Raw genomic sequence first — 25,686 nt, 5'->3', positions numbered from 1 at the left:
CCTTTCCTTCATTCTTCCTCCCTTCCATCCTTCCTTCCTCCCTTCCTTCCTTCCTCCCTCCTTTCCTTCCTTCCTTCCTTCCTCCCTCCTTCCTCCCTCCTTCCTTGACTCGAGGACAACAGGAGGATAAAAAAAGCCAGGTGACATTCTGTTCAAGGGTCACACCTGTCTATGATGGTCTCACCTGTACGATGCGGCTGAGGTGACAGTCTGTGTAAGTGTCACACCTGTCTCTGATGGTCCTCACCTGTACGATGCGGCTGAGGTGACAGTCTGTGTAAGTGTCACACCTGTCTATGATGGTCTCACCTGTACGATGCGGCTGAGGTGACAGTCTGTGTAAGTGTCACACCTGTCTATGATGGTCTCACCTGTACGATGCGGCTGAGGTGACAGTCAGCAGCGAGCTCCAGGCCTTGTTTCTCAGCCCAGGCCTCGATGTGGCTGAGCTGCTGGCGGAGGATCGCTCCCCAGTAGTGGCAGCAGAGCCCCGACTCGCTGTCCGTCACCAGCTTGTTGAACAGCCACATGTTGATGAAGTGGAAGAGCTGCGAGAAGAGCTGGATGGTCAGAGCGGCGTTGACACGGCAACGACGCAGCAGCGACATCGCACCCGTCAAGGTGTGCAGGACGTCCTCTGGAAAAAGAGAGAGAGAAAGAAGAGACACATAAGAGGAGTGAGACCAACTCTTACTCTCCTCCGCTCTTCATTTTAACATTTAACCCTTAGGTCAAGGAAGGACAGGAGGAAGGAAGGAGGGAGGGAGGGAGGGAGGAAGGAAAGAAGGAAGGAAAGGAGGGAGGAAGAAAGGAAGGAAGGAAAGGAGATAAGAAGGAATGAGGGAGGAAGGGAGGAAAGAAGGAATGAGGAAGGAAGGGAGGAAGGAATGATGAAGGAAGGAAGGAAGGAAGGAAGGAAGAAAGGGAGGCAAAGAAGGAAGGGAGGAAAGAAGGAAGGAAGGAATGATGAAGGAAAGGAGGAAGGAGGGAGGGAGGGACGAAAAGAGGAAGGAAGTAAGGAGAGAAGGAAGGGAGGAAGGAAGGAATGAGGAATGAAGGAAGGAAAGAAAGAAAGAAAGAAAGAAAGAAAGAAAGAAGGAAAGAAAGAAAGAAAGAAAGAAAGAAAGAAAGAAAGAAAGAAAGAAAGAAAGAAAGAAAGAAAGAAAGAAAGGAGTAAGGAGGGAGGGAGGGAGGAAAAGAGGAAGGAAGTAAGGAGAGAAAGAAAGGAGGAAGGAAGGAAGGAAGTGAGGAAAGAAGTATGGAAGGAGGAGGGAGCAAAGAAAGAGGGAAGGAGGGGAAGAACGAAGGAAAAATTAAAGAAAGAGGGAGGAAGGAAGGAAAGAAGGAACAGTCAAAAGAGATGGGTCAATTTGACAAAGGTTAAACTTTCCTCCTCCCTGACGGAGATCCTGAAGACATCACATGATGAGTCTGAACCTTCTTTATAAAGTATGTGAGGAATCCAGTAACATGGCGGCTCAACCAGGACTGTAAACATGATTGTACATTCATCATTTAATAAAGACTCATTTTTTAAGGAAGAAAGGAAGCTCTCAGAGTCGGCGTGTTTTAAAGGATGGTTTGACTCTTCTTTATAAGGTTGTTACGTCATTAGAAACACCTGCAGCTGTTAAAGTCTAAACGTTGTTACAGGCAACCAACAGAGAGGAAGCTCTTATTGTTTATATTACATTAGTATCAGCTGGTCTCTGCTGTGTGTGGTTTGTATGTACAGTTCTCCTCCTGCCTGCGTCGGTTCTCTCTTTATTAATAACTAAACTGATGAGTCTAAATTCCCCGTAGCTGTGAACGGTTTTCTGTCTGCTCCAAACCGACCTGCAACCCTTTAGAGCAGGGAGGTCAAACATGAGGCCCGTGGGCCAGAACGGGCCCGCCAACGGGTGCAATCCGGCCCACTTTCCTGCCTGTCTTCTTTTCCTTCCATCTGTCTTTCCTCCCTTTCTACCTCTCTTCCTTCACTTTTTTTCCGCCTCCTTCCTTCTGTCCTTTTTCCCTTTCTTCCATCTTTCCTTCCTGTCTTCTTTTCCTTCCTTCCTTCCTTCCTTACATTTGTACTTCTTTTCCTTCCCTCCTTTTTTCTTTCCTGTCTTCTTTTCCTTCCTTCACATCTTTCCTTCCTGTCTTCTTTTCCTTCCTTCCTTCCTTCCATTTGTTCTTCTTTCCTTCCCTCCTTCCTGTCTCCTTTTCCTTCCTCCTTACTTCTGTCCTTTTTCCCTTTCTTCATCTTTCCTTCCTGTCTTCTGTTCCTTCCTTCCTTCCTTCCGTACATTTGTACTTCTTTCCTTCCCTCCTTTCTTCTTTCCTGTCTTCTTTTCCTTCCTTCCTTCCTTCCTTCACATCTTTCCTTCCTGTCTTCTTTTCCTTCCTTCCTTCCTTCCATTTGTCCTTCTTTCCTTCCCTCCTTCCTGTCTCCTTTTCCTTCCTTCTGTCCTTCTTCCCTTTCTTCCATCTTTCCTTCCTGTCTTCTTTTCCTTCCTACCTTCCTGTCTTCTTTTTCTTCCTTCCTTACATTTGTCCTTCTTTCCTTCCTGTCTCCTTTTCCTTCCTTCCTTCCTTCCTTCCTTCCTTCCTTCTTTTTAATAATCCGGCCCACATGTAAATAGCTTCATAATTCTACATATATAACCTTAAACAAAATGGATAAGAAGAGATATTCTTTCCTCTAATCTCACAGCTCACAAACATCCTCAAACTGACCCCCTGCTTCATTTTAATATTCCTACTATATTATATAACATATCAAACATCACCTGTCCTGCATACAACAGGTGTAGTTTCTGCTCTTTTCTTACCTATCTTGGGTCTCTGTGGGTTATGCTCCTCGGGGTCATCCAGGAAAGCAGCCATGTAGTTGTTCAGGTCGGCCTGGAGGCAGTGGACCAGATACCTGCAGCAACACAGTACAGCTTATTAAATATGATATATTATTATTATAATACGTATTATTATTAACATACAGCAGACAAAGCTCTCATACAAACTTCAATGATGCAAAAATCTTCCTAAAAACTGAAACTCTTTAAAAAACTAGTCGGAAAACATTCACTTTCTTTACACTTTGCCTGAAAGACAGGAAGGAAGGGAGGGAGGAAGGACAGAAGGAAGGAAGGAAGGAAGGAAGGAAGGAAGGAAGGGAGGGAGGAAGGAAGGAAGGGAGGGAGGAAGGAAGGAAGGAAGGAATGGAGGAAGGAAAGAGGGAAAGAATGAAGGAAGGAACGAACGAATAAGGGAAGGAAGGGAGGTAGGAAGGGAGGAAGGAAGGGAGGAAGGAAGGGAGGACGGAGGGAAGGAAGACTGAGGCGTTGGCCATCCAGAAAGCCAGCGCCCCCGCGATGTTAGGTAGGAAGGAAGGAAGGAAGGACAGATGGAGGGATAACTTACCCTAACAGCTGATGAAGTCATTGAAATAGTGACATTACTTAGTACATTTTAAATAGAGTAACTAGTAATCTGTAACTTTACATTTTAAATAGAGTAAATAGTAATGTGTAACTTATTAAATAGAGTAACTAGTAACTAGTAACCTGGATGATGCAGTAAGCTCCTCTCTCTATCTCCACACTGTAAACATTTACTACATGAGTCATTACAAAGTGAAACAGTGTAATTTAACACACATGTAAAGTCTTTGACAGGATTGTAATGTTTACAGTTGCAGGTTTAAATACAGTAATTATGTTATTGTTACTGGTTTCTGTTGGATTCTGCTGCTCAGCTTTGTTATTGTGCTGCTGTTGCTGCTGTTTATCTCTCTACATGAAGCATATTTTATATATCTGTTGCTCTTTATGAAGGTTTTTATGAAAGGAGGGAGGAAGAAGGAAGGAAAGGAAAGAGGAAGGGAGGGAGGGAGGAAGAAGGAAGGGAGGAAAGGAGGAAGGGAGGGAGGAAGAAGGAAGGATGGAAGGGAGGAAGGAAAGGAAGGAAGGGAGGAAGAAGGATGAAGGAAGGAAAGAAGGATAGAGGAAAGAAGGAAGGGAGGAAGGTAGGGGAGGAAAGAAAGAGAAGGAGGGAGGGAGGAAGGAAAGGAGGAAGGAAAGGAAGGAAGGAAGGAGGGAAGGAAGGAAGGAAGGAGGGAAGGAAGGAAGGGGATGGAGGAAGGAAAGAAGGAAGAGAGGAAAGAGAGAGGAAGGAAAGAAAGGAGGGAAGGAGGAAGGAAGGGAGGAAGGAAAGGAAAGAAGGAAGGAAGGAAAGAAGGAGAGAGGGAAGAAGGAAGGACAGAAGGAAGGAAGAAAGGGGGATGGAGGAAGGAAAGAAGGAAGGGAGGAAAGAGAGAGGAAGGAAAGAAAGAGAAGGAGGGAGTTTTCCCCCTCACACACACTCACTTGAAAGCCATCTGAACCAGGTGTGCCAGCAGGTCCTGAGCGTCCAGCGTGACTCGGCTCAGGTCTCGGTCCTGCTTGATGAAGTTGAGCAGCTCCGAGGCGTTGGCCATCCAGAAAGCCAGCGCCCCCGCAATGTTCTTCTGCTTCTGTAACGTACCGATCAAATAAAACAAAGACACACACACACACACACACAGAGAGAGACACACAAAGATAAAAACAGAGGGAGGTTGTTAGAGCAGCAGGACTCTGAGAGCATGAGGAGGTTAAATTAAAAGAGGAGGCAGCAGCTTTCTGTTTGAGTGGCAGCCAGAAGGAGCAAAGTTGTTACTTCAGGGATAGACTCGTGCTCCGCCTCACACCTCCCACCCCCCCCTCCTCTGAAGTAGGGGTGTCAAACATGAGGCCCGCGGGACAGAGTGAGTCCGCTGAGGGGGGGCAATCCGGCCCACTTTCCTCCCCGTGTTCTTTTTCTTCCTTCTATCTGTCCTTCCTTCCTACCTTCCTGTTTTCCTTTCTTCCTTCCTTTCCTCCCTTTCTTCCTTCTGTCCTCCCTACCTTCCTTTTTTTTCTGCGTTCCGTCCTTGTTTCCTTCATTCCATTTTTCCTTTCTTCATTACTTCCTCCCTTTCTTCCTTCTGTCCTTCCTTCCATCTGTCATTCCTCCCTTTCGTTCTTCCTTCCTTCCTCTTTCTTCCGCCTGCCCTTCCTCCCTAACTGCCTTTTTTCCTTTCTTTGTTTCTACCTTTACCTTCCTTCCATCTGTCCTTCCTGCCTTTCTTCCTTATGTTCTTCCTTCCTCTTTCTTCTGCCTGCCCTTCCTTATTTCCGTCCTTCCCTCTATCTGTCCTACCTACCTTTCTTCCTCGTCCTTTTGTCTGTCTTTCCTTCCTTCCCCTTCTTATTTCCTTCCTTCCTTCCCTCCATCCTTTTACACATGAGATCAAATTAGTCTGTATGTGGCCCTTGAATGAAAATGAGTTTGACACCCCTCCTCTAAAGATACCAGATAAAAGAGTGGTCATCACTGTCAGCCAATAGAAAGAAAGATAGTCATTATTCTCTCCATCTTTAACTATTTAATCTGAGTTTAATTGGAGACATTAATGACCACTCTTCCTCTTCCACTTCACTCAGCAGGCCCTAAGACACTAGCCTCCTCCGCCTGTTCACACATTTATTTTAGTGTTTAAACCATAAACTCACACTACAGAGCATATTCAGTTAGGCAGTGCTGTAACAAACTATTAGTTTTAGTTTAGAGCTGCAAAAAATTCATCTGCAACTGTTTTTAATACCTGAATAATTGTCATTTTTAAAGCAAGCTTCTTTTTTGAAGATTTGCTGCTTGTGTTATTTTTATAATCACTGACAAACAATATAAAACCCAAATATATTCAGTTTACAGACAAAACAAGACACTTTGAGACAATATCTTGGACACTCTGATATAGTGATCGATAATAAAAAAAATTGTTATTTGCAGCCTTAGTTAATCTTAAAGCTTCACTGTGTCCAATTAAAGCCTCAGAGCTGCTGTGGTGTTATTTTCAATTTAAAATACCCAGGGTTGGAATTACGCTGTGGCTTTTGAGACAATATTTACTACTTCCTACTTGAACGTGGTGTCGTAAACGTGATTATTTGAGTGCACATATCACATCATTTTTCAGAAATTGACCGTAATGAGCAAACAAGCACAACTGTGATATATTTAATATACTTAAACTCTCCCTATCTCCCCCATAATTCAAACCCTGAGAATATCTATCACTTTATTCAGTTATCTTATTAACCTATCAACATTTTAAATGGTGATATAAAAGCACTGAAGCTGCAGATAAAGCAGTAGTTTGCATCACTCTGATTTATAAACTAGAATATTAATATTGAAGATTAATTAAAGCCGTAATAATAATCTCTTTATTAGACTGTTAATAAATGCTCTGTATGTGAGTTTACAGTCCAATCAGGAGGACAGAGCTCAGTGTGTGAGGAGCTGATTGGTTAATAATAATAAAATCTCCCGCCACTCAGAGAGGGAAGGACGAGCGAAGTCTATCCCCGCCTTGAAAATATAATAAAATATAAAATCAAACAAAAAAAAAACCTTCATTCAGAACAGCCAGAGAATGAGAGATGCAGCCGAGAGCATCCAAAACAAAACATTTAGGAGACTTTTATTAAAATAGAAATTAAATAAAACACAGACAGACGGACGGATGGTTGAATATATATTAAAAAAAAGCTTCCAAAACAGACAGAGGAAGCAGAGGAGGAAGAGGAGGTCTGAGGGACGCGACTTGTCTCTCATCCAACACTGTTGAGTAGGAGAAGCAAGACGATGTCAAACACACAAAAAACAAAAAAACATGGATGCCAGTTTGTAAAATAAAAAGAAGGATGGAGCAACGATGGAAGAAGAGAAGTTGCTTTGGTTTCGCTGTTTTTTGTGTTTTTGTTTGTTTTTTTAGTACCAGGCAGGTTCCAGGAAGCTTGAATGAAATTATTAGTCAGGGTAGATGTTGCTGTTGTTGCTTAGTTTTCCAGCTGTGGGAGGATGGATTATTATTATTATCATTATTATTATAGTGCTATTATTATTATTATTGTTATTATTATATGGCTTTATTATTATTATGGGACATTTCTGTTAGGATGGAGAAAAAGAAGCAGCAGCAACAATGAAAGGCTGGTCAAAGAAAATAAAAGCAGGATAGAGAAGAAAGAAAGAGAGAGAGAGAGAGAGAGAGAGAGAGAGAGAGAGAGAGAGAGAGAGAAGAGGTGGATGAGGTTGGGCGACATGATCTTTATAAAAATATTTTAAAAATCAGTAACTTGTTATCTGGTTTGCCTTCAAAGGAACGTTGTGATTTATTTCAACTATTTTCTTTTAACAGAATGATTAAAAAAAAAGTCTGTTTGGATGCAGAAGACGTGCAGCTTTTTTTCCAGTCCTCTGAAATGAGGCCAACGCGGAAGTAACTTAAAACTGCATTCTATCAAAAGGCCACCAGGGGGCGACCGTTTTGGTGTCAAAAGGACTTCCGTCTCTATACAAGTCAATGGAGAATTCACCAACTTCTCACTTGATTTCTAACCTCAGTAAACGTTTTCAAAATGTGTTTATGGTCTCAATCGCTAGTTTAAAGCCTTCTTCAATGCAGTATGATGTTCATTTGGGACATTTTGGCCTCCCTGATTTTATATGTGACGATAAAGCAGGGTATGCATTAGGGCGTGGTTACGTCATGATTGACAGGTTGATTGGTTCACAGGTTCAGGAGGGCGCCTCATGCTCCTCCTGATGCCCATATAAGTAGAATCCCTGTTTTTATTTTTCCCAGCATGCACCTGAATTTTCAAGATGGCGCTGCTCTGATCCGATACTATTGGCCTCCGAGCAGCAGTCCACAAACCAATGGGTGACGTCACGGATGTTACGTCCATTTCTTATATACAGTCTATGGTAATATTTCTCCCTTCAGTGTTTTAAATCTCACTAAATATTGTTAAATGCATCCACATCTTGTTATAAACTGGTTTAATGTTTATAGGGATGTGTGGGGAGAATAACAAAACTCTCCATATCGCCCACCCTGAGAGAGAGGGAGAGAGAGAGAGAGAGAGAGAGAGAGAGAGAGAAAGAGAGAGAGAGAAAGCAGGAGAAAGAAAGAGAAAGAAGGAGGTAGACGAGTCTGCAGCAGCCGTATCATGGTGTGCTGTTGTGCTATCCTACCTGATCCCCTTCAGGAATTTCCTGGATGGAAGAAGGAAGAGGAAGAGGAGGAGGAGGAGGAGGAAGAGGAGGACGAGGAAGAGGAGGAGGACATGTTCACAGGACAGAGAGAAAACACGTCAACAGCTACAGTATGGACACGGCCATGTAACACACACACACACTTTGACACACACATGGTCATGGTTTACAATGTAAAGCCGTATTAAATTAAATTATATTAAAATTAAAACATAAAAATACACAATCTGAACACTTTTAAAGATTAACTGAAGACCATTTAAAGATCATCATCACATTACATTCACAGGTTGTTTTATTTTGATGAGTTTGGGGCAGTGGAGGTCTATAGGTTAGAAAGTTTGGAAATAAAATGAAATAATAAATAAACAAGTTAGATATTAAGGAGAACTCAACCAGTGTGAAGCTGTATAAAAGGTGCATGCATGAGGTCATTAAATAAGGGAAATTAATTCCAAACAAAAAGAGGAAAATAAGACAATAAATCCCTGAATCAATTAAGATAAAAGTCTAATGATGTAAATTTTGAGAGTATGGAAATAGGAAATTATCTTGGATAACTTTATGGCACAAAAGAGATGTTAGAGGTAAATTTGGTTAAATTTATCAGCTAAATCTTGAGCTTCCACGTGTTAACCTCACTATTAATGATGATAAAAAAGTTTTAACACACAATTAGTTATCGTACATTATGGGTGGGCGATATGGCAAAAATATCATATCACGATTTTTTAATAATAAAATCACGATCACAATTTTATCACGATTCTTTTTTACATTGATTTTTTAGACTAATTTGCAAGTTTCTGAACAGTGTAACAAACCATTTCACATTACAATTTCTCTCAAAGCAATATATTAGCGTGTTAATGGTGATAAAATAACGTGTTACTATTTATAGCACCGATAACAGAAAACCGTTATAACCGTTATAGAAATGCGCTAGCATAATGCTAACGAGTGCTAGCATAATGCTAACGAGTGCTATAACTGCCGTTTAAATTCTATAAATGCTGTCAAATTTACATAAATCAATAAACAGGTTAAAGTCAAACAAACAATCAGTGAAACATCACTTGACATAACTTACTTATCATTTAAGGACGCACCTTAGGGAAGATAAAGTTAGCCGGCTTCATAGCGTGTAACGCATTAACCGGACAGAAGGAAACCATGGCAACAACAAACTTAGGTTCCGCCCTCAGTCTCTCTAACAATGTCTATAACCTGATTATTAAAAATCCGGCAGCTTTAGAACATAATATTGTTCAGACATTGTTTTCATTTTTTTTTGTTTAACGCTAGCTGTTGCCTCTGGCTGCGGTGTGGCCGGTGTGCACGTGACACTTCTGATACGTCAGTGCGTCAGCGTAGAACTGCGTCATAGAGAACGTGGCCCATAGACGATTCTACGATATCTCTGCTTTGTCAGATCGTCGATACGTTCTAATCCTTCACGATCTACTATCGTCATATCACACACCCCTATCATACATTAAAGTTTAAAAACACTACATGCAATCTATTTAGGTTAACAGCAGTTTAATGCAAAAATAGAGGAAAGAATGGAAATAAATCCATAAATATACTTGGAATTAAAGTATTATTATTGATTGACTGAATGAATGAAAACCACAAAATGTGAGTGAAATACACACTGTGCTCACATTAATAGGAAATATTTTGCATAACTTCATGACACAACAGAGAGATGTTAGGGGCACATTTAGTTAAATCTGGAGCTTCCACATGTGTTTACCTCACTTTTAAAGGTTTTAACACATAATTAGTTGACTGTACATTAAAGTTTAGAAACTCTACATCCAATATATTTAGGTTAACAGCAGTTTAGACGCTTTAAACAAAGACGATGCAAAAAAAAACCCAAATTTTTTAGTTGTTTCTAAAGTTTAAAAAAAATCGGTTTAATAATCGTGATTTCAATTTTGACCCAAATATTTGTGATTATGATATTTTCCATAATCGAGCAGCCCTGAGGCACATACAATTAAACAACCACTTTAACTAATGAAGCTCTTAACAGGGAGTTAAAGAGTCTCCTGGTGCTTGTTGCCTGTTTAAGGGTTAATATCTACTGTTCCCAGTGATGCTGTTCTGTTGGATTAGTCGGTTTATACGAGGTAATTCATCTCCTGACAAACACAGTGAAGTACAAACGCTGGAACATTCCCACATTCCTCCGCAGTTAAAACATATTTCTGCTGAAACTCTATAAAACTTCAAAAAATCTCACTACACACACACAGACTGAAATAGATTCTTACAGTCTGCCATGTGTGTGGGTGTGTGTGTGTGGGTGTGTGTGTGTTTTCTGTCATAACTTTCCTGCATACCAGCAGCGATGAATAGCTGGCAGAGAGCTAAACAAATAAAAAGTGAATGGCACTCATAATAAAACATAAAAAAAAGAAAGAAGAAATTCTAGTTTTATTGAGTCTGAGTATGAAAGAAAAGCGCTTAGAGAAGTCAAATCCTCTGTTTGTCTATGAATCTGAACTTCATTATTCACTCCTGTGCTTTAGGCTTTAAGCTTTGTGTCGTCCTCCCGGGTCAAATTGACCCCGTCTGTTTTGACTTGTTTATTTTGGTTTATTTACTTTATACGTAGAAAAACTAAGGTGTCTTAAAAGTATGATTTAATATAGTTATCTTTAAAAAAAACTGTCATGTTATACCAGGCTTCACACCACATGCATATAAAACACAGAGGAAGGAAACAAACACGAGACAAAAGTAAAATGACGACGAAGGTAAAAACTGTGGAGAGAAAAAACTTCTGACAAACACACAAAACACACAAACTACACAAACTACACATCTTACAACAACTACGACGAGTGAGGTAGTTTGTAAGAAAACAGTTAACAGAAGGATTTAACCTTCATGTCGTCCTCCCGGGTCAAATTGACCCCGTCTGTTTTGACTGTTCCTTCTTTCCTCCCTTCCTTCCTTCTGTCTATCCTTCCTCCCTCCCTCCTTCTTTCTTTCCTCCCTTGCTTCTATCCTTCCTCCCTCCTTCCCTTCCTTCCTCCCTTCCTCTTTTCCTTTCTCCCTCCTTCCTTCCCTCCCTCCCTCCTACCTTTCTTCCTTCCTTTCCTTTCCTCCCTTCCTTCCTTCCTCGCTTCCTCCTTTCCTTCCTTCTTCCTTCCTCCCTCCCTCATATCCTTCCTTCTTCCTCCTTCCTCCTTCCCTTCCTTCTTCCTCCCTCCTTTCCTTCCTTCTTCCTTCTTTCCTTCCTTGTTTCATTCCTTCTCCCTCCCTCCTACCTTCCTTCTTCCTCCCTTCCTTCTTCCTTCTTCCTCCTTTCCTTCCTTCTTCCTTCCTCCCTCCCTCCCTCCCTCCCTCATTTCCTTCTTTCTTCCCTTCCTTATTCCTTCCTCCCTTGACTCGAGGACAACAGGAGGATTTAAATAAAACACCAGTCAAAATAAAACATCAATACAAGCAGTCAGAAGGTTTTCCGTGTGTTAAAAACATGAATTAAATCTTAACGAGGGAGAAAATAAACACCTGAGATGATGCAAAAGTTAATCAATGATGTCATATTAGATATTTAAACCATAGAAGAAGAGTGTGGGTACTGACCTGGATGACTCCCTCCATCATGCTCACCATCTTGTTGACGATGGCGATGACTTTGTGCGTCCGCTCCGACGGCGATGTGTCGGGCCGGTAGGTGGGAGACAGCACGAAGCGGCAGGCCATGTACAGCACGTAGGTGGGAGACAGTTTGAAGTGGACCGTGGAGCTGTTGGTGTAGTTGATGATCGCTGACAGGAAAGTGTCTTCAGCTGGAGGAACAAACACACACACACACAGTTAGATATTTAGACCAACATCAACACATCTACTGAGACAAATACGGATATAAACCAGGCGGGGAGTTCCGGTCCTCTGAAATGAGGCCAACGCGGAAGTAACTTAAAACTGCATTCTATCAAAAGGCCACCAGGGGGCGACCGTTTTGCTGTCAAAAGGACTTCCGTCTCTATACAAGTCAATGGAGAATTCACCAACTTCTCACTTGATTTCTAACCTCAGTAAACGTTTTCAAAATGTGTTTATGGTCTCAATCGCTAGTTTAAAGCCTTCTTCAATGCAGTATGATGTTCATTTGGGACATTTTGGCCTCCCTGATTTTATATGTGACGATAAAGCAGGGTATGCATTAGGGCGTGGCTACGTGGTGATTGACAGGTTGATTGGTTCACAGGTTCAGGAGGGCGCCTCATGCTCCTCCTGATGCCCATATAAGTAGAATCCGGGTTTTTATTTTTCCCAGCATGCACCTTAAATGTTCAAGATGTTGCTGCTCAGATCCGATACTATTGGCCTCCGAGCAGCAGTCCACAAACCAATGGGTGACGTCACGGATGTTACGTCCATTTCTTATATACAGTCTATGATATATACTAATGGCGCTTTTCCACTATACAGTTCTAGCTCTACTCGCCTCGACTCAACTCGGTACCAGGAACCTTTTCCATTACTATAGTTCCTTTTATTGTTATGGACCTGTAGATGTGTCTGAAATAAAGCTTTCTTCTTCTTCTTCTTCTTCATCTTCTCCATGTGGGATAAACCAATCAAACAGCTATGAAGCAAAGTGCAGCATCACTCTCTTTGTGTTTAGTTTGTCTGGTTCAAGTATTTGATGTCAAACTGGTTGCAGCTGCTCTAAAGAGGCCTGACGAGAGTTCAGCCTTCAGTGATGTGTGTGTGTGTGTGTGTGTGTGTGTGTGTTTGGTAGGATGACGTACACACACACACACACACACACACTTTCTGCCCTCTTATGGTTTCTCTCCCCGGTACATTATAGGTACGGGACTCTCCACCACCACTCTATGACCAATCTAAAACCTCCTTCTGACCTCCTTTAGCTGGAAAAACAGATGATCTCACACTACGCCAAATATATACTTAGTACACACACAGACAGACACACACACACACAGACACACACACAGACACACAGTAAAAGGCCCAGAGCAGGAACAGAGTCAATAAACAGGAGTGTTAGAAGACAGTGCAAACAGCTGGAGGAGCTTAGAGGTAACAAGGAGAACGTGGGAAACATCAAGTTACAGAAAATAAAGACTTTTTGAAGCTATTTCTGACCAATTACGACTAAATTAACAAAGACAATCTTTGTGGTTTTGACTGAATCTGATAAAAAAAAAAGAAACACAAGGAGGAGTTTTAATCTAATAATACATGAATGCATGTGTGTGTGTCCTTAATCCTTAAAGACAGAAGGAGGAGATTGTTTCTGTACATGAGCTTTTATATTATTAACCTTCCTGTCGTCCTCCCGGGTCAAATTGTCCCCTTCCTTCCGTCCTTCCTTCCTTCCTCCTTCTCTCTTTCTTTCCTCCCACCTACCTTCCGCCCTTCCTTCTCTCCTCTGTCCTCCTTTCCTTCCTTCCTCCTTTCCTTTCCCTTTCTACCTCCCTCCCTCATTCCTTCCTTCCTCCCTTACTTCTTTCCTCCCTCCCTCCTTCTCTCTTTCTTTCCTCCCCCCTCCTTCCTTCTTTCCTTTCCTCCCTCATTTCCTTCCTCCCTTTCCTCCCTTCCATCCTTCCTTCCTTCTTCCCTCCCTTCCTTCCATCTTCCTCCCTTCCTTCTTTCCCTTTCTACGTCCCTCCTTCCTTCTTTCCTTCCTTCTTTCCTTTCCTCCCTTCCTCCCTCCCTTCATTCTTCCTCCCTCCTGTCCTTCCTTCCTTCCTTCCTGTCCTTCTTTCCTTCCTTCCTTCCTCCCTTCCTCTTTCCCTTTCTACCTCCCTCCTTCTGTCCTTCCTTCTTTCCTTTCCTTTCCTCCCTTCCTTCCTCTCTCATTTCTTTCCTCCCTTCCTTCTTCCTCCCTTCCTTCCTTCCTTGACTCGTGGACAACAGGGTGCGTGTGTGTGTGTGTCGAATGCAATAAGACGAGCACACACACAGACACAGACAGTAAAAGGATTAAAGGAATGTGGTTGTGTGTAATGATGTAAATGAGGAACGTATAGGACAGTGAGGGTTAATAAGCAGCAGAAAGAGAACATTTACACTTAAGTTCATTTTAATGGGTGAAAATCAAAGAGACACGCGCGGCCTTTCTGTGTTTGTTCCTTTTTTTAGCCGCTGACATATTTAGATTGATTAGATACAGCGTGCACTTCACTATATGTTTATACAGTCAGTACAGTCAGTGTTCCTAAACAAAGAAAGCTACTCTGCACTTATTTTGTTTGGGGATTCAGCAGCTGAGGAGTCAAATGAAGAAGAAGAAGAAGAAAACTGAAAATCTGCCTTTAACCCTCCTGTTGTCCTCGAGTCACGGAAGGAAGGAAGGAAGGAAGGAAAGGAGGGAGTAAGGAATGGAGGAAGAAGGAAGGAAAGGAGGGAGGAAGGAAGGAGGGAAGGAAGGGAGGGAGGAAAGGAAAGAAGGAAGGGAGGAAGAAGGAAGTAAAGGAGGGAGGAAAGAAAGAGAGAAGGAGGGAGGAAAAAAGGAAGGAAGGAAGGAAAGGAGGGAGAAAGGAAGGGAGGGAGGAAAGGAAAGAAGGAAGGGAGGGAGGCAGGAAAGAAGGAAGGAAGGAAGGAAGGAAGGAAGGAATGGAGGAGGGAAGGAAGGGAGGGAGGGAGGGAGGAAAAAAGAAAGGAAGGGATGGAGGAAAAAAGGAAAGAGGGAGGGAGGAAGGGAGGAAAGAAGGACAGGGGAAAGAAGGAAGGGAGGAAGGAAAGGAGGGAGGAAAGAAAGAGAGAAGGAGGGAGGGAGGAAAAAAAGGAAGGAAGGAAGGAGGGAACCTTCCTCCCTTCCTTCTCTCCTCCCACCTGTCCTCCCTTCCTTCTTTGACTCGAGGACAACAGGAGGGTTAAATGAAGAGAATTATACTTATAATCTGCATGGACTAAATGAATATTATATATAATATTAACCAACCACAGAAAGGCAGCAAATCTTTGACATGTTAGGAACTGAAACCAGTAAATGTTTGGCGTTTCTGTTAAAAACAATCATCAAAACTGCTCTCTGACGACCAAATAATCAATTAATCGACTAATTGTTGCACAACCACCACTACCACCACTATTACTGCTAAAAGTGCACTGAGGTCAGCAGAAGCATTAGAAAAGCAACAAAGAGGATTCAATAGTTTCCATCCATTGATTGATTGACAGCCACAGACAGAACGAGACACATTAATACTCACTGTTGTCTCTGAACTCGATGCTGGCCGGTAGAGTCAACTCTGTCCTGTCTGCTGAAATGTCCTGAGACCTAAAACACATAAAAAAAAATCACACTGAATATACTGAGAGGAGGAAGAGATGAGGGGTCAAAGACAGAGGGTTTGTATTTTTCACAGTAAATACAAAGTTTCCACATAAATAATTCACACATTCATAGATTTACAAGTTAAGAAAAACATGTAAAATGCAGCTTTAGATTCTTCTGAGTTGAGTTGAGTGTTTACAAGAGGTTCAAATAATGTTAAAATAACCTGAGACATGATATTATAAGTGTTGTATCAGGATGTATTTAAGCCTCCTGTTGTCCTCAAGTCAAAGAAGGAAGGGAGGGAGGGAGGAAGGAAGGGAAGAAAGGATGGAAGGAAAGGAAGGGAGGAAAGAAGGAAGGAAGGAAGGAGGATGGAAAGGAGGAAGGAAGGTAGGAGAGAGGGAGGACGAAGGAAGGGAGGAAGGAAGGAAGGATGGAAAGGAGGGAGCAATGGAGGAAGAAGGAAAGGAGGAAGGACGGAAGGAAGAAGGAAGGAAAGGAGGCAGGGAGGGAGCAAAGAAGGAAGGAGGGAGGGAAGGAGGGAGTTAGGAAGGAGGGAGGAGGAAAGGATGGAAGGGAGGAAGAAGGAAGGGAGGACGCAAGGAATGAAAGACGGAGGAAAGAAGGAAGGATGGAAGGTAGGAGGGAGGGAGGGAGGGAGGGAGGAAGGAAGGATGAAGGGACGGAGGAAGGAAGGATGAAAGGAGGAATTAAGGGAGGAAGGAGGAAGGAAAGGAGGGAGGGAGGAATGAAGGAAGGGAGGGGCAAAGGACGGAGGAAGGGGGGGAAGAAGGAAGGAAAGGAGGGAGGGAGGAAGGAAGGACAGAAGGAAATAAGGAAGGAAGGAAGGTAGGAGGGCTTTATGCTCCTTTTATGCTTATTGTAATGTGAATCACTTCGAGTTGCATTTTTATTGTATAAGAGATGCAACACAAATACATTTATTATCATTATTATTATTATTATAATAATAACACAGATAATTGGGCAGTTTATTCTAATAATGCTTTATTATAGATAAGAGAAGGAAGGAAGGAAGGAAGGAAGGAGGAGTGTGTGACTGACCTGCTGTCCTGCTGCTCTCCTCTGATCATCGGTTTTCACCATCCCTCTCTCCATCTCCAGCTTCCCCTGAGCTCTACACACACACACACACACACACACACACACACACACAATGTAATAACCTAAATTAATATCCCTGTAATTGAATGTACTGATGATAATCCCCAACATGCAGATAAAGACTTCAGTATAACGAGGCTTCATCTCTTCCCACGTATACACGACTGTTACACAACCTCCGATAATAAATCAACAACAGCAAACTAAATGCTGTCCTGCTCTGAGTGGGATCAAAGCGTCGGGTCTCGTGCGGCTGTGTGAGGAGCAATAACACGACGTCTGACATTAGAGTCGCTTTCAGAAGAACTAAACAAGCAGCTAACGTCCAACACATGCTGATCAAATGTCTATAAAATCTGCTGTGGCATCAATAAAACAGCTCGTAGCACGCTGCAAACAGACAGCGTGTGTGTGTGTGTGTGTGTGTGTGTGTGTGTGTGTGTGTGTGTGTGTGTGTGTGTGTGTGTGTGTCATCAAAAGGTTTAGTTTTACATCAGTGTGTCCAGACGTTTGACTGCTTCCTGTATAAATGTCTGATGATAGTTCAGTCAAGTTAAGTCTGATGATTTGATGCTTTTCTGTGTTTTATATCGTTGGGAATTTAACTTATTTAGGTTTTTATTTGGAATTCAATAACGTCGCCTTTTATTCAGGGATGCTGTGATGGCTGTTTTATACAGTTTATGTCATTATATAGATTAAACTATTGAATAATTACTCAAGAAATTGATTTACAGATTGTTAAATACTGAAAGTCATTTAGTTAGTTACAGTCCTGTATGTTGTCAATTAATAGAAGTCGTTAAGATAACATACGATACGATACAATAGGATACGATAAAGATACGATAACATACGATACAATAGGATACGATACGATACAATAGGATACGATAACATACGATACAATAGGATACGATAACATACGATACAATAGGATACGATAACATACGATACAATAGGATACGATAACATACGATACAATAGGATACGATAAAGATACGATATAATAGGATAAGATAAAGATATGAAGCGATACGATAAGATACGTCACAATATGATAAAGATGATACGATACGAAGTGATATAGGATTAGATCCAATGGGATAAAATAAGATAAAGATAGGATTTGATAAGATACGATAATATGTGATAATATACGATAAAGATGTGACATAATACTATAAGATACGATAAGATAAACTTTAATCCCCTGATGGAAATTTATCTTGGTTAAAAGTGCTTCACAGAGCTGCAGTCAAACAGTACATGACAATAATCTGCTTAGTTAAAATAATACATAACTGACAAGACAATGCAAATGTGCACTAATGCAAAAACTGCTGCACACTAATGCAGAATAATGCAAAATACATGATAATGCAATTCATTTATATATTTGGATCTTACTTTAAATATTTACCCTTTTAACAAGCTATGAAATTATTTGTGTGGAGCAAAATATGACACATACAGTAGATTTAAATGTTGTGTGCATGTGTGTGCATGTGCATGTGCATGAGCGTGAACGTGTGTGTTACCTTGCTGGTGGGCAGCGCAGCTCCACTGTGAATGTCTCCGTGCAGATCGAAGGTGGTTTCAGGTACGCTGCTGCAGAAAAACACACACACACATGCAGCAGTTCAGAAGAGGAACTGAGTGTGCTGCTGCTCTCTTCACAGCTGACTTTTCATTACTGACAACGACAAGAGCTCAGACTTAATCCAGACACACACACACACACACTCTCTAACTTATCTAACTCAGGGCTGGTTGTCAGGGAGGAAGAGAGGGCTGGATATGAGCTGCAGTAAATGAGTGACTCAGTATAGCAAGCAGACAGATAGTTTAGCTTCATACATATGCACACACGCTTACATAACAGTCTCATTAGATATAGAGAAGCCTGTGTGTGTGTGTGTGTGTGTGTGTGTGTGTGTGTGTGTGTGTGTGTGTGTGTGTGTGTGTGTGTGTGTGTGTGTGTGTGTGTGTGTGTGTGTGTGTGTGTGTGTGTGTGTGTGTGTGTGTGTGTGTGCATCTGACTGACAGTAATTGAATGTGACAGCAGTCGGTGGTGTTTTTAATAAAAGGCGAGCTCTGTATGACAGGAGGGCATCATTGTTAAATAAACAGTGCTTCTGTGTGTCATTAACAGAGAGATCTCTTTGGGTCTTTGTCATGTAAACAATAACCAGTACCACCAGCAGCACCAGTACCACCAGCAGCACCAGTGGCAGCAGCTAAAGGAGGTTAAACCATTAACAGCATGGCTACGCTTACACAGGCGGAGAAATAAGAGACAGTTTCCATTTATTACATGTTGATCATGACGAGTTTAACATCCAACAGAGATAATAAGACCTCATGAGCTCCTTGATACTAATATGATGGTTTCAGCCACTTAACCTTCATGTCGTCCTACCGGGTCAAACTGACCCCGTCTGTTTTGACTGTTCCTTCTTTCCTCCCTTCTTTCCTCCCTTCCTTCTGGCCCCATCCCTGCTTCTCTCTTTCTTTCCTTCCTCTCTGTTTCCTCTCTGACTTCTTTCCTTCCCCTTTCTTCCTTCATTTCCTTCCTTCCTCCCTCCCTCCTTCATTCTCTCTTTCTTTCCTCCGTCCTTCTTTCCTTCCTTCCTTCCTCTTTTCCTTGCTCCCTCCCTCCCTCCTTCCTTCTCTCTTTCTTTCCTCCCTGACATCTTTCCTTCCTCCTTCCCCTTTCTTCCTTCCTCCCTCCCTCCTTCTTTCTCTTTCCTCCGTCCTTTCCTTCCTTCCATCCTCCTTCCCTTCCTTCCTCCGTCCTTTCCTTCCTTCCATCCTCCTTTCCTTCCTTTTTCCTCCCTCCTTTCCTTCCTTCCTCCCTCCTTCTCTCTTTCTTTCCTATGTCCTTCTTTCCTTCCTTCCTCCCTTCCTCTTTTCCTTTCTCCCTCCTTTCCTTCCATCTTCCCTCCTCCCTTCCTCCATCCCTCCCTCCCTTCCTTCCTTGACTCGAGGACAACAGGAGGGTTAACTTACATGCTTTCACTTTCAACCACATCACAGAAACTCCCCAAACAACTGTGGCTTCAAATGTTTTAAAGAAGAATGTAAAGTGGTGAAAGTGACTCATCATTGTGTCCAAACCTGAATAAACTCTTACTTGCTTGGATAAGAGGAAGTAAAATAAACAGAAAACAGGAATAAGAAAACTAAATAAACACAAAGATACAGATCATGTTTCTTTCCAGACTTCCTGCATGTTTTCACTTCTTAAGATCGAAGGCTGGAAAACCGCCGACGTTCCCGACTACGTTTAGAAAAGAGGGAGAGTAACCTTCCTGTCGTCCTCCCGGGTCAAACTGACCCCGTCTGTTTTGACTGTTCCTTCTTTCCTCCCTTCCTTCCTTCCATCTGTCCTTCCTCCCTCCTTCTCTTTCTTTCCTTCCTCTCTCTTTCCTCCCTTCCTTTTTTCCTTCCTCTATCCCCCTTTCTTCCTTCCTCCCTCCCTCCTTCTTTTCCTTTCTCCCTCCCTCCATCCTTCCTTCCTTCTTTCCTCCTTCCCACCTTCCTTCCTCCGTCCTTCCGATCCTTCCTCCCTCCTTTCCTTTCTTCCTTCCCTCCTTCCTTCCTTCCTCCCTTCCTCCCTCCCTCCTTTCCTTCCTTCCTCCCTCCCTTTGTTCCTCCGTCCTTTCTTTCTTCCCCCTTTCCTTCCTTCCTTCCTCCCTTCTTTCCTCCCTCCCTCCTACCTTCCATCGTTCCTCAATACTTTCTTTCCTCCCTTCCTTCTTTCCTTTCCTTCCTTCGTTCCTCCGTCCCTCCCTCATTTCCTTCCTTTTTCCTCCCTCCTACCTTCCTTCTTTCCTTCGTTCCTACCTTCCTCCGTCCTTTCCTTCCTCCCTTCCTTCCTTCCTCCTTTCCTTCCTTCTTCCTCCCTTCTTTCCTTTCCCCCCCTCCCTCCCTTCCTCCCTCCCTTCCTCGAGGACAACAGTAGGGTTAACGTTTCTGAGTGCTTCTACGCTACACCATCATCAGTCCCGCTGCCAGACGATCGCTCTGATGTTTAAAATCTGTTATTCTGCCAAAACTGTGTAAAAAAATCTGCTACCCCAAAAACAATCCTGACTCATCTCTCCGGCTCAGCTGAACCAGGCTTCATCATCATCATCATCATCATCCTTGTAGGTTTTTTGGAGAGAAGCCCAGAAAGCCACAAGGCCTCCACATCATCCACAACATCAGGCTTGTAATCCAGAGAGAGGGAGGCGACACCGAGCCGCACACCATGACAGCTGCTGGTCATCTGCCAGGTTTAACAGACTCAGGGTTCCCCAACTCTCTTCCTGAAAATCATTCTCCTTGACTTTTTCAGCTGCTACACTATGACACACAAGTAGGGCCGGGCAATATATCAATATATATCGATATCATCGGTTTTGACTGTTCCTTCTTTCCTCCCTTCCTTCCATCCTTCCTCCTTCTCTTTCTTTCCTCCCTCCATCCCCCTTTCTTTCCTTCCTTCCTCCCTCCTACTTTTCTTCCCTCCCCCTACCTTCATCCCTTCCTTCTTTCCTTCCTTTCCTTACTCCCTTCCTTCCTCCCCTTTCTTCCTTCCTTCTGTCCTTCCTTCCACCCTCCCTCCCTTCCTTCCTTCCTTTCTCCCTTCCTTCCTTCTTTCTCCCTTCCATCCTTCCTCCCTCCTTCTCTCTTTCTTTCCTTCCTCTCTTTCCTCCCTTCCTTCATCCCCCTTTCTTCCTCCCTTCTTTCCTTCCTCCCTTCTTTCCTCTGTCCTTCTTCCTTCCTTCCTCCCTCCCTTCTTCCCTCCCTCCCTTTCTTCCTCCCTCCCTCCCTTCTTCCCTCCCTCCCTTTCTTCCTCCCTCCCTCCTTTCCTTCCTTCCTTCTTCCTCTCTTCCTTGACTCGAGGACAACAGGAGGGTTAAAGATGCCAAAAATCTTTCTCATGTGACTAATTTCACATTATAGAGTCAATTAATCCATTTTCTTTAAAGCTTAAAGTATTAATAAGTGCAGCTTTAAATGTTACAAGTTTGTTTCATGTATTTTATTGCAAAGTTGGGAGAATTATAATGTCTATAATGATTTTATTTGTACGTTATATTAAATGTGTTTTACTGCAGGAAGATGAGCTCAAACTTTCCAATTGTCGACATATTAAACTACAAACAGAGGGATAAAATAACCTTCCTGTTTTTTTCTCTTCATTTCCACTCAGCTCACAAACTAACAAATCAAATCACACATGACTGTCGATCAACTCATTATCCAAAAGACACAGATTAGCTTTCAGATTCAGAGTCATTCAGACAAAGAGCAGCAACTTAAACTGACCCTAACCCTTTCATCACCGAGTTTTATTTATTTCATCCTTGGCTCTGGTTGTATAATCCAGAGTCTGGACAGAGTCTGGCTGTAGTAGTATTAACTCTGGATTAAAGCTTTCTGCCCCGGGTCCAATCAGGCCCACTTTCCTTATTTCCCATTTCCCTTCTTTCCATCAGTCCTTTCTTTTCCTCCCTACTTCCTTCAATCTTCCCTGCCTGTCTTCTTTTCCTTCCTTCCTTTCATCTGTCCTGCCTCCCTTTCTTCTTTCCATCTTTCCTGCCGGTTTTCTTGTCCGTCCTTCCTTCCTTCCATCTTTCCTGCCGGTCTTCTTGTCCTTCCTTCCTTCCTTCCTTCCATCTTTCCTGCCGGTCCTCTTGTCCTTCCTTCCTTCCTTACTTCCTTCCATCTTTCCTGCCGGTCTACTTGTCCTTCCTTCCTTCCTTCCATCTTTCCTGCCGGTCCTCTTGTCCTTCCTTCCTTCCTTACTTCCTTCCATCTTTCCTGCCGGTCTACTTGTCCTTCCTTCCTTCCTTCCATCTTTCCTGCCGGTCCTCTTGTCCTTCCTTCCTTCCTTCCTAATCCCATTTCCCTTCTTTCCATCAGTCCTTTCTTTTCCTCCCTACTTCCTTCAATCTTCCCTGCCTGTCTACTTTTCCTTCCTTCCTTTCATCTGTCCTGCCTCCCTTTCTTCTTCCCATCTTTCCTGCCTGTCTTCTTGTTCTTCCTTCCTTCCTTATCCCATTTCCCTTCTTTCCATCAGTTTAAAAAAAGGTTTTTTTTAGGATACGTCCTGCTCAATACTGACACAATGCTTTAAAACTTTAAACGTAGAAACACTCCAAACATTTTCTTTTCATTTGATGTTTTTAAATGAAGTAATTATTAGTTTAAGTCCACTTAAATACACTGTAGGTGGATAAAATATGTAATATGTATCATTCTACTGTGGTTACACCATTTGACATTTTCAGGAGCATTCAGTCTTACTTTTGGTAAAAAATGGTGCAAATGTCATTTCAAATGATATAAAACCAACAAAAATACTAAATGTAGAATTTAACAAACCTGATGCTGCTTTTAAAACTAGTTTAACATTTATTTTAACCCTCCTGTTGTCCTCAAATCAAGGAAGGAAGGAAGGAGGGAAGGAAGGAAAGGAGTAATTAGGGAGGGAGGGTAGGAAAAGAGGAAGGAAGGAAGGAAGGAAGGAAGGAAGGAAGGAAGGAAGGAAGGAAGGAAGGAAGGAAGGAAGGAAGGAAGGAAGGAAAGGAGTAAGGAGGGAGGGAGGGAGTAAAAACAGTAAACAGGAACTTACTTTTTACTTTTGGTAAAAAAAATGGTGCAAATGTCATTTCAAATTATATAAAACCAACAACCAACAATACTAAATGTACATTTTAACAAACATGATGCTGCTTTTAAATCTAGTTTAACTGATTTATGAATTCATCATTTAACTCTAACCCTTATTTATCACTGACACTTTTTACATTTTTCTTCCAAATACTTGAATAAGAAGTTTTTTTGACGTCTGAAAAGTTGCAACGTTTGTTAACCTTAAATAATCCTGTTAGTTGATGTGATTTTAATTAAGCTAAGTTAACTTAAGAGAACTTTTAATGCACTAAAACTTAAAATAAATCACATGTACAGCAGGAGGAACGGGTCCAACAGAAACCAGCAGTGAGTCATGCTACTTACACACCTCTCTCTCTCTTCTTCTCTCTCTCTCTCTTCTTCTCTCTTTCTCTTCTTCTCTCTTCTTCTCTCTCTCTCTCGCAGTGTTAGTCATCCAGGTCCATTCAATTCAACTTCTAAACCTCTTTTTCTTGTCCTCCATTCATCCTTATCTTGCTCTCCTCTCTCCTTCTTCTTCTCCTCCTTCTCTCCTTCTCCTTCTCTTATCTGGCTGCGTCTGCGTCTCCTTCTGTGTTTTTAGTGTGTGAACTGACAGCGAGCAGGAGGCCACACCCCAGACCATGTTGATCAGATTAGAGGGCAGCCTGCTTGCCATAACCCTAGACCTCCGCTCTTCCTCTCATTTCCTCTCTCTCTCCTTCTCTCTCTCTCGCTCTCTCTCTCTCTCTCTCGCTCTCTCTCTCTCTCCGTCTGTCCAACCCCAGACTTTTTCCCTCCCTCCTACTTTTCCTTCCCCTTCATCTCTGGCTCTGTCTGCCAACTCCAAACCTCATCCTCCCCCTCTCCTTCTCCTTCTCTCTCTCTCTCCTCCCTTCATCTACAGCAGGGAGGTCAAACATGAGGCCCGTGGGCCAGAACTGGCCCGCCGAGGGGTCCAATCAGGCCCACTTTCCTTCCCTCCCAGGAATCCCATTTTCCCTTCTTTCCATCAGTCCCTTCCTTCTTTACTTCCTTCAATCCTTCCTTCCTTCCGGTCTTCTTTTCTTTCCTCCTTCCTTCCATCTTTCCTGCCGGTCTTCTTGTCCTTCCTTCCTTCCTTCCTTATCCCATTTCCCTTCTTTCCATCAGTCCTTCCTTCCTTTCTTCCTTATTTCCTTCAATCCTTCCTGCCTGTCTTCTTTTCCTTCATTCCTTTCCATCTGTCCTGCCTCCCTTTCTTCTTCCCATCTTTCCTGCCGGTCTTCTTGTCCTTCCTTCCTTCCTTCCTATCCCATTTCCCTTCTTTCCATCAGTCCTTCCTTCCTTTCTTTCCTCCTTCCATCTTTCCTGCTGGTCTTCTTGTCCTTCCTTCCTTCCTTCCAATCCTATTTCCCTTCTTTCCAACTGTCTCTGCCCTAATCTACAGTAAAACCCTGTTCTGGTTTGAAAGAAAGAAAGAAAGAAAGAAAGAAAGAAAGAAAGAAAGAAAGAAAGAAAGAAAGAAAGAAAGAAAGAAAGAAAGAAAGAAAGAAAGAAAGAAAGAAAGAAAGAAAGAAAGAAAGAAAGAAAGAAAGAAAGCAAGCAAGAAAGAAAGACCTCTCTTACCCAGACTTGTGTCGGGTCCTCATCATGGACGCCGGCTCTCTCTTCCCTCCCAGGTCAAACATCGGGTCCACGAACTTGAAGACGTGCGTTGAGCCGAACTGGAGGGTTGAACCTGAACGCAGCACCGTCGTCTCGGTAACGCGCTGTCCGTCCACGAAGGTGTCGGCGTCCGGACCGTGAGGCGTCACGGTAACCATTCCCTCGCTGTGCATCAGGTTACAGTGGTGGGGGAGGATGCCCGGACCCAGCAGCTACAGAGAGAGAGAGAGGAGGTAGATGTTTAATAAGGAGGAGGAGGAGGAGGAGGAGGAGGAGGAGGAAGAGGAGCAGGAAGAGGAGGAGGAGGAAGAGGAGCAGGAAGAGGAGGAGGAGGAAGAAGAGAGGTTACAGTGGTGGGGGATGATGCCCGGACCCAGCAGCTAGAGAGAGAGAGGAGAAGTAGATGTTTAATAAGGAGGAGGAGGAGGAGGAGGAGGAGGAAGAGGAAGAGGAGCAGGAAGAGGAGGAAGAGGAGGAGAGGTTACAGTGGTGGGGGAGAATGCTGGGACCCAGCAGCTATAGAGAGACAACAGGTGTTTAAGGAGGAGCAGGAGAAGGAGGAGAAGAAGGAGAAGAAGAAGCAGAAGCAGGAGGAGAAGGAGAGGAAGGAGAAGACGAAGGAGGATGAGGAAAAGGAAGAGGAGGAGGAGGAGGAGGAGGAGGAGGAAGAGGAGGAAGAGGGGAGGTTACAGTGGTGGAGGAGGATGCCTGGACCCAGCAGCTACAGAGAGACAACAGGTGTTTAAGGAGAAGGACGAAGAAGAGGAGGAGGAGAAGAAGAAGAAGCAGAAGGAGGAGGAAAAGGAGGACAAAAATAAGAGGAAGAAGGAGTAGAAGGAGAAGAAGAAGGAGAAGAGGAAGAAGAAGAAGGAGGA

At 43.0% G+C, this 25,686-nt stretch overlaps 1 protein-coding gene across 1 annotated transcript in view; it reads right to left on the bottom strand.

Moving 5' to 3' along the window:
- The window catches only part of afdna (afadin, adherens junction formation factor a), a gene marked incomplete in the record, with an annotated part of 71,068 nt that overhangs the window by 26,094 nt on the left and 19,288 nt on the right, over positions 1–25,686 (bottom strand). Inside the window, 9 exon segments of the mRNA XM_062437742.1 lie at positions 372–637; positions 2,814–2,908; positions 4,347–4,492; positions 8,086–8,106; positions 11,713–11,918; positions 15,321–15,388; positions 16,690–16,766; positions 18,055–18,124; positions 24,773–25,023. Of these exon segments, the coding sequence (XP_062293726.1) occupies positions 372–637; positions 2,814–2,908; positions 4,347–4,492; positions 8,086–8,106; positions 11,713–11,918; positions 15,321–15,388; positions 16,690–16,766; positions 18,055–18,124; positions 24,773–25,023 (1,200 nt within the window).

This window comes from Scomber scombrus, chromosome 17, assembly GCF_963691925.1.
Source record: "Scomber scombrus chromosome 17, fScoSco1.1, whole genome shotgun sequence".
Taxonomy (NCBI): domain Eukaryota; kingdom Metazoa; phylum Chordata; class Actinopteri; order Scombriformes; family Scombridae; genus Scomber; species Scomber scombrus.
The sequence above is the reverse complement of the archived record's forward strand: the minus strand, read 5'-3'. Positions and strand labels throughout refer to the sequence as shown.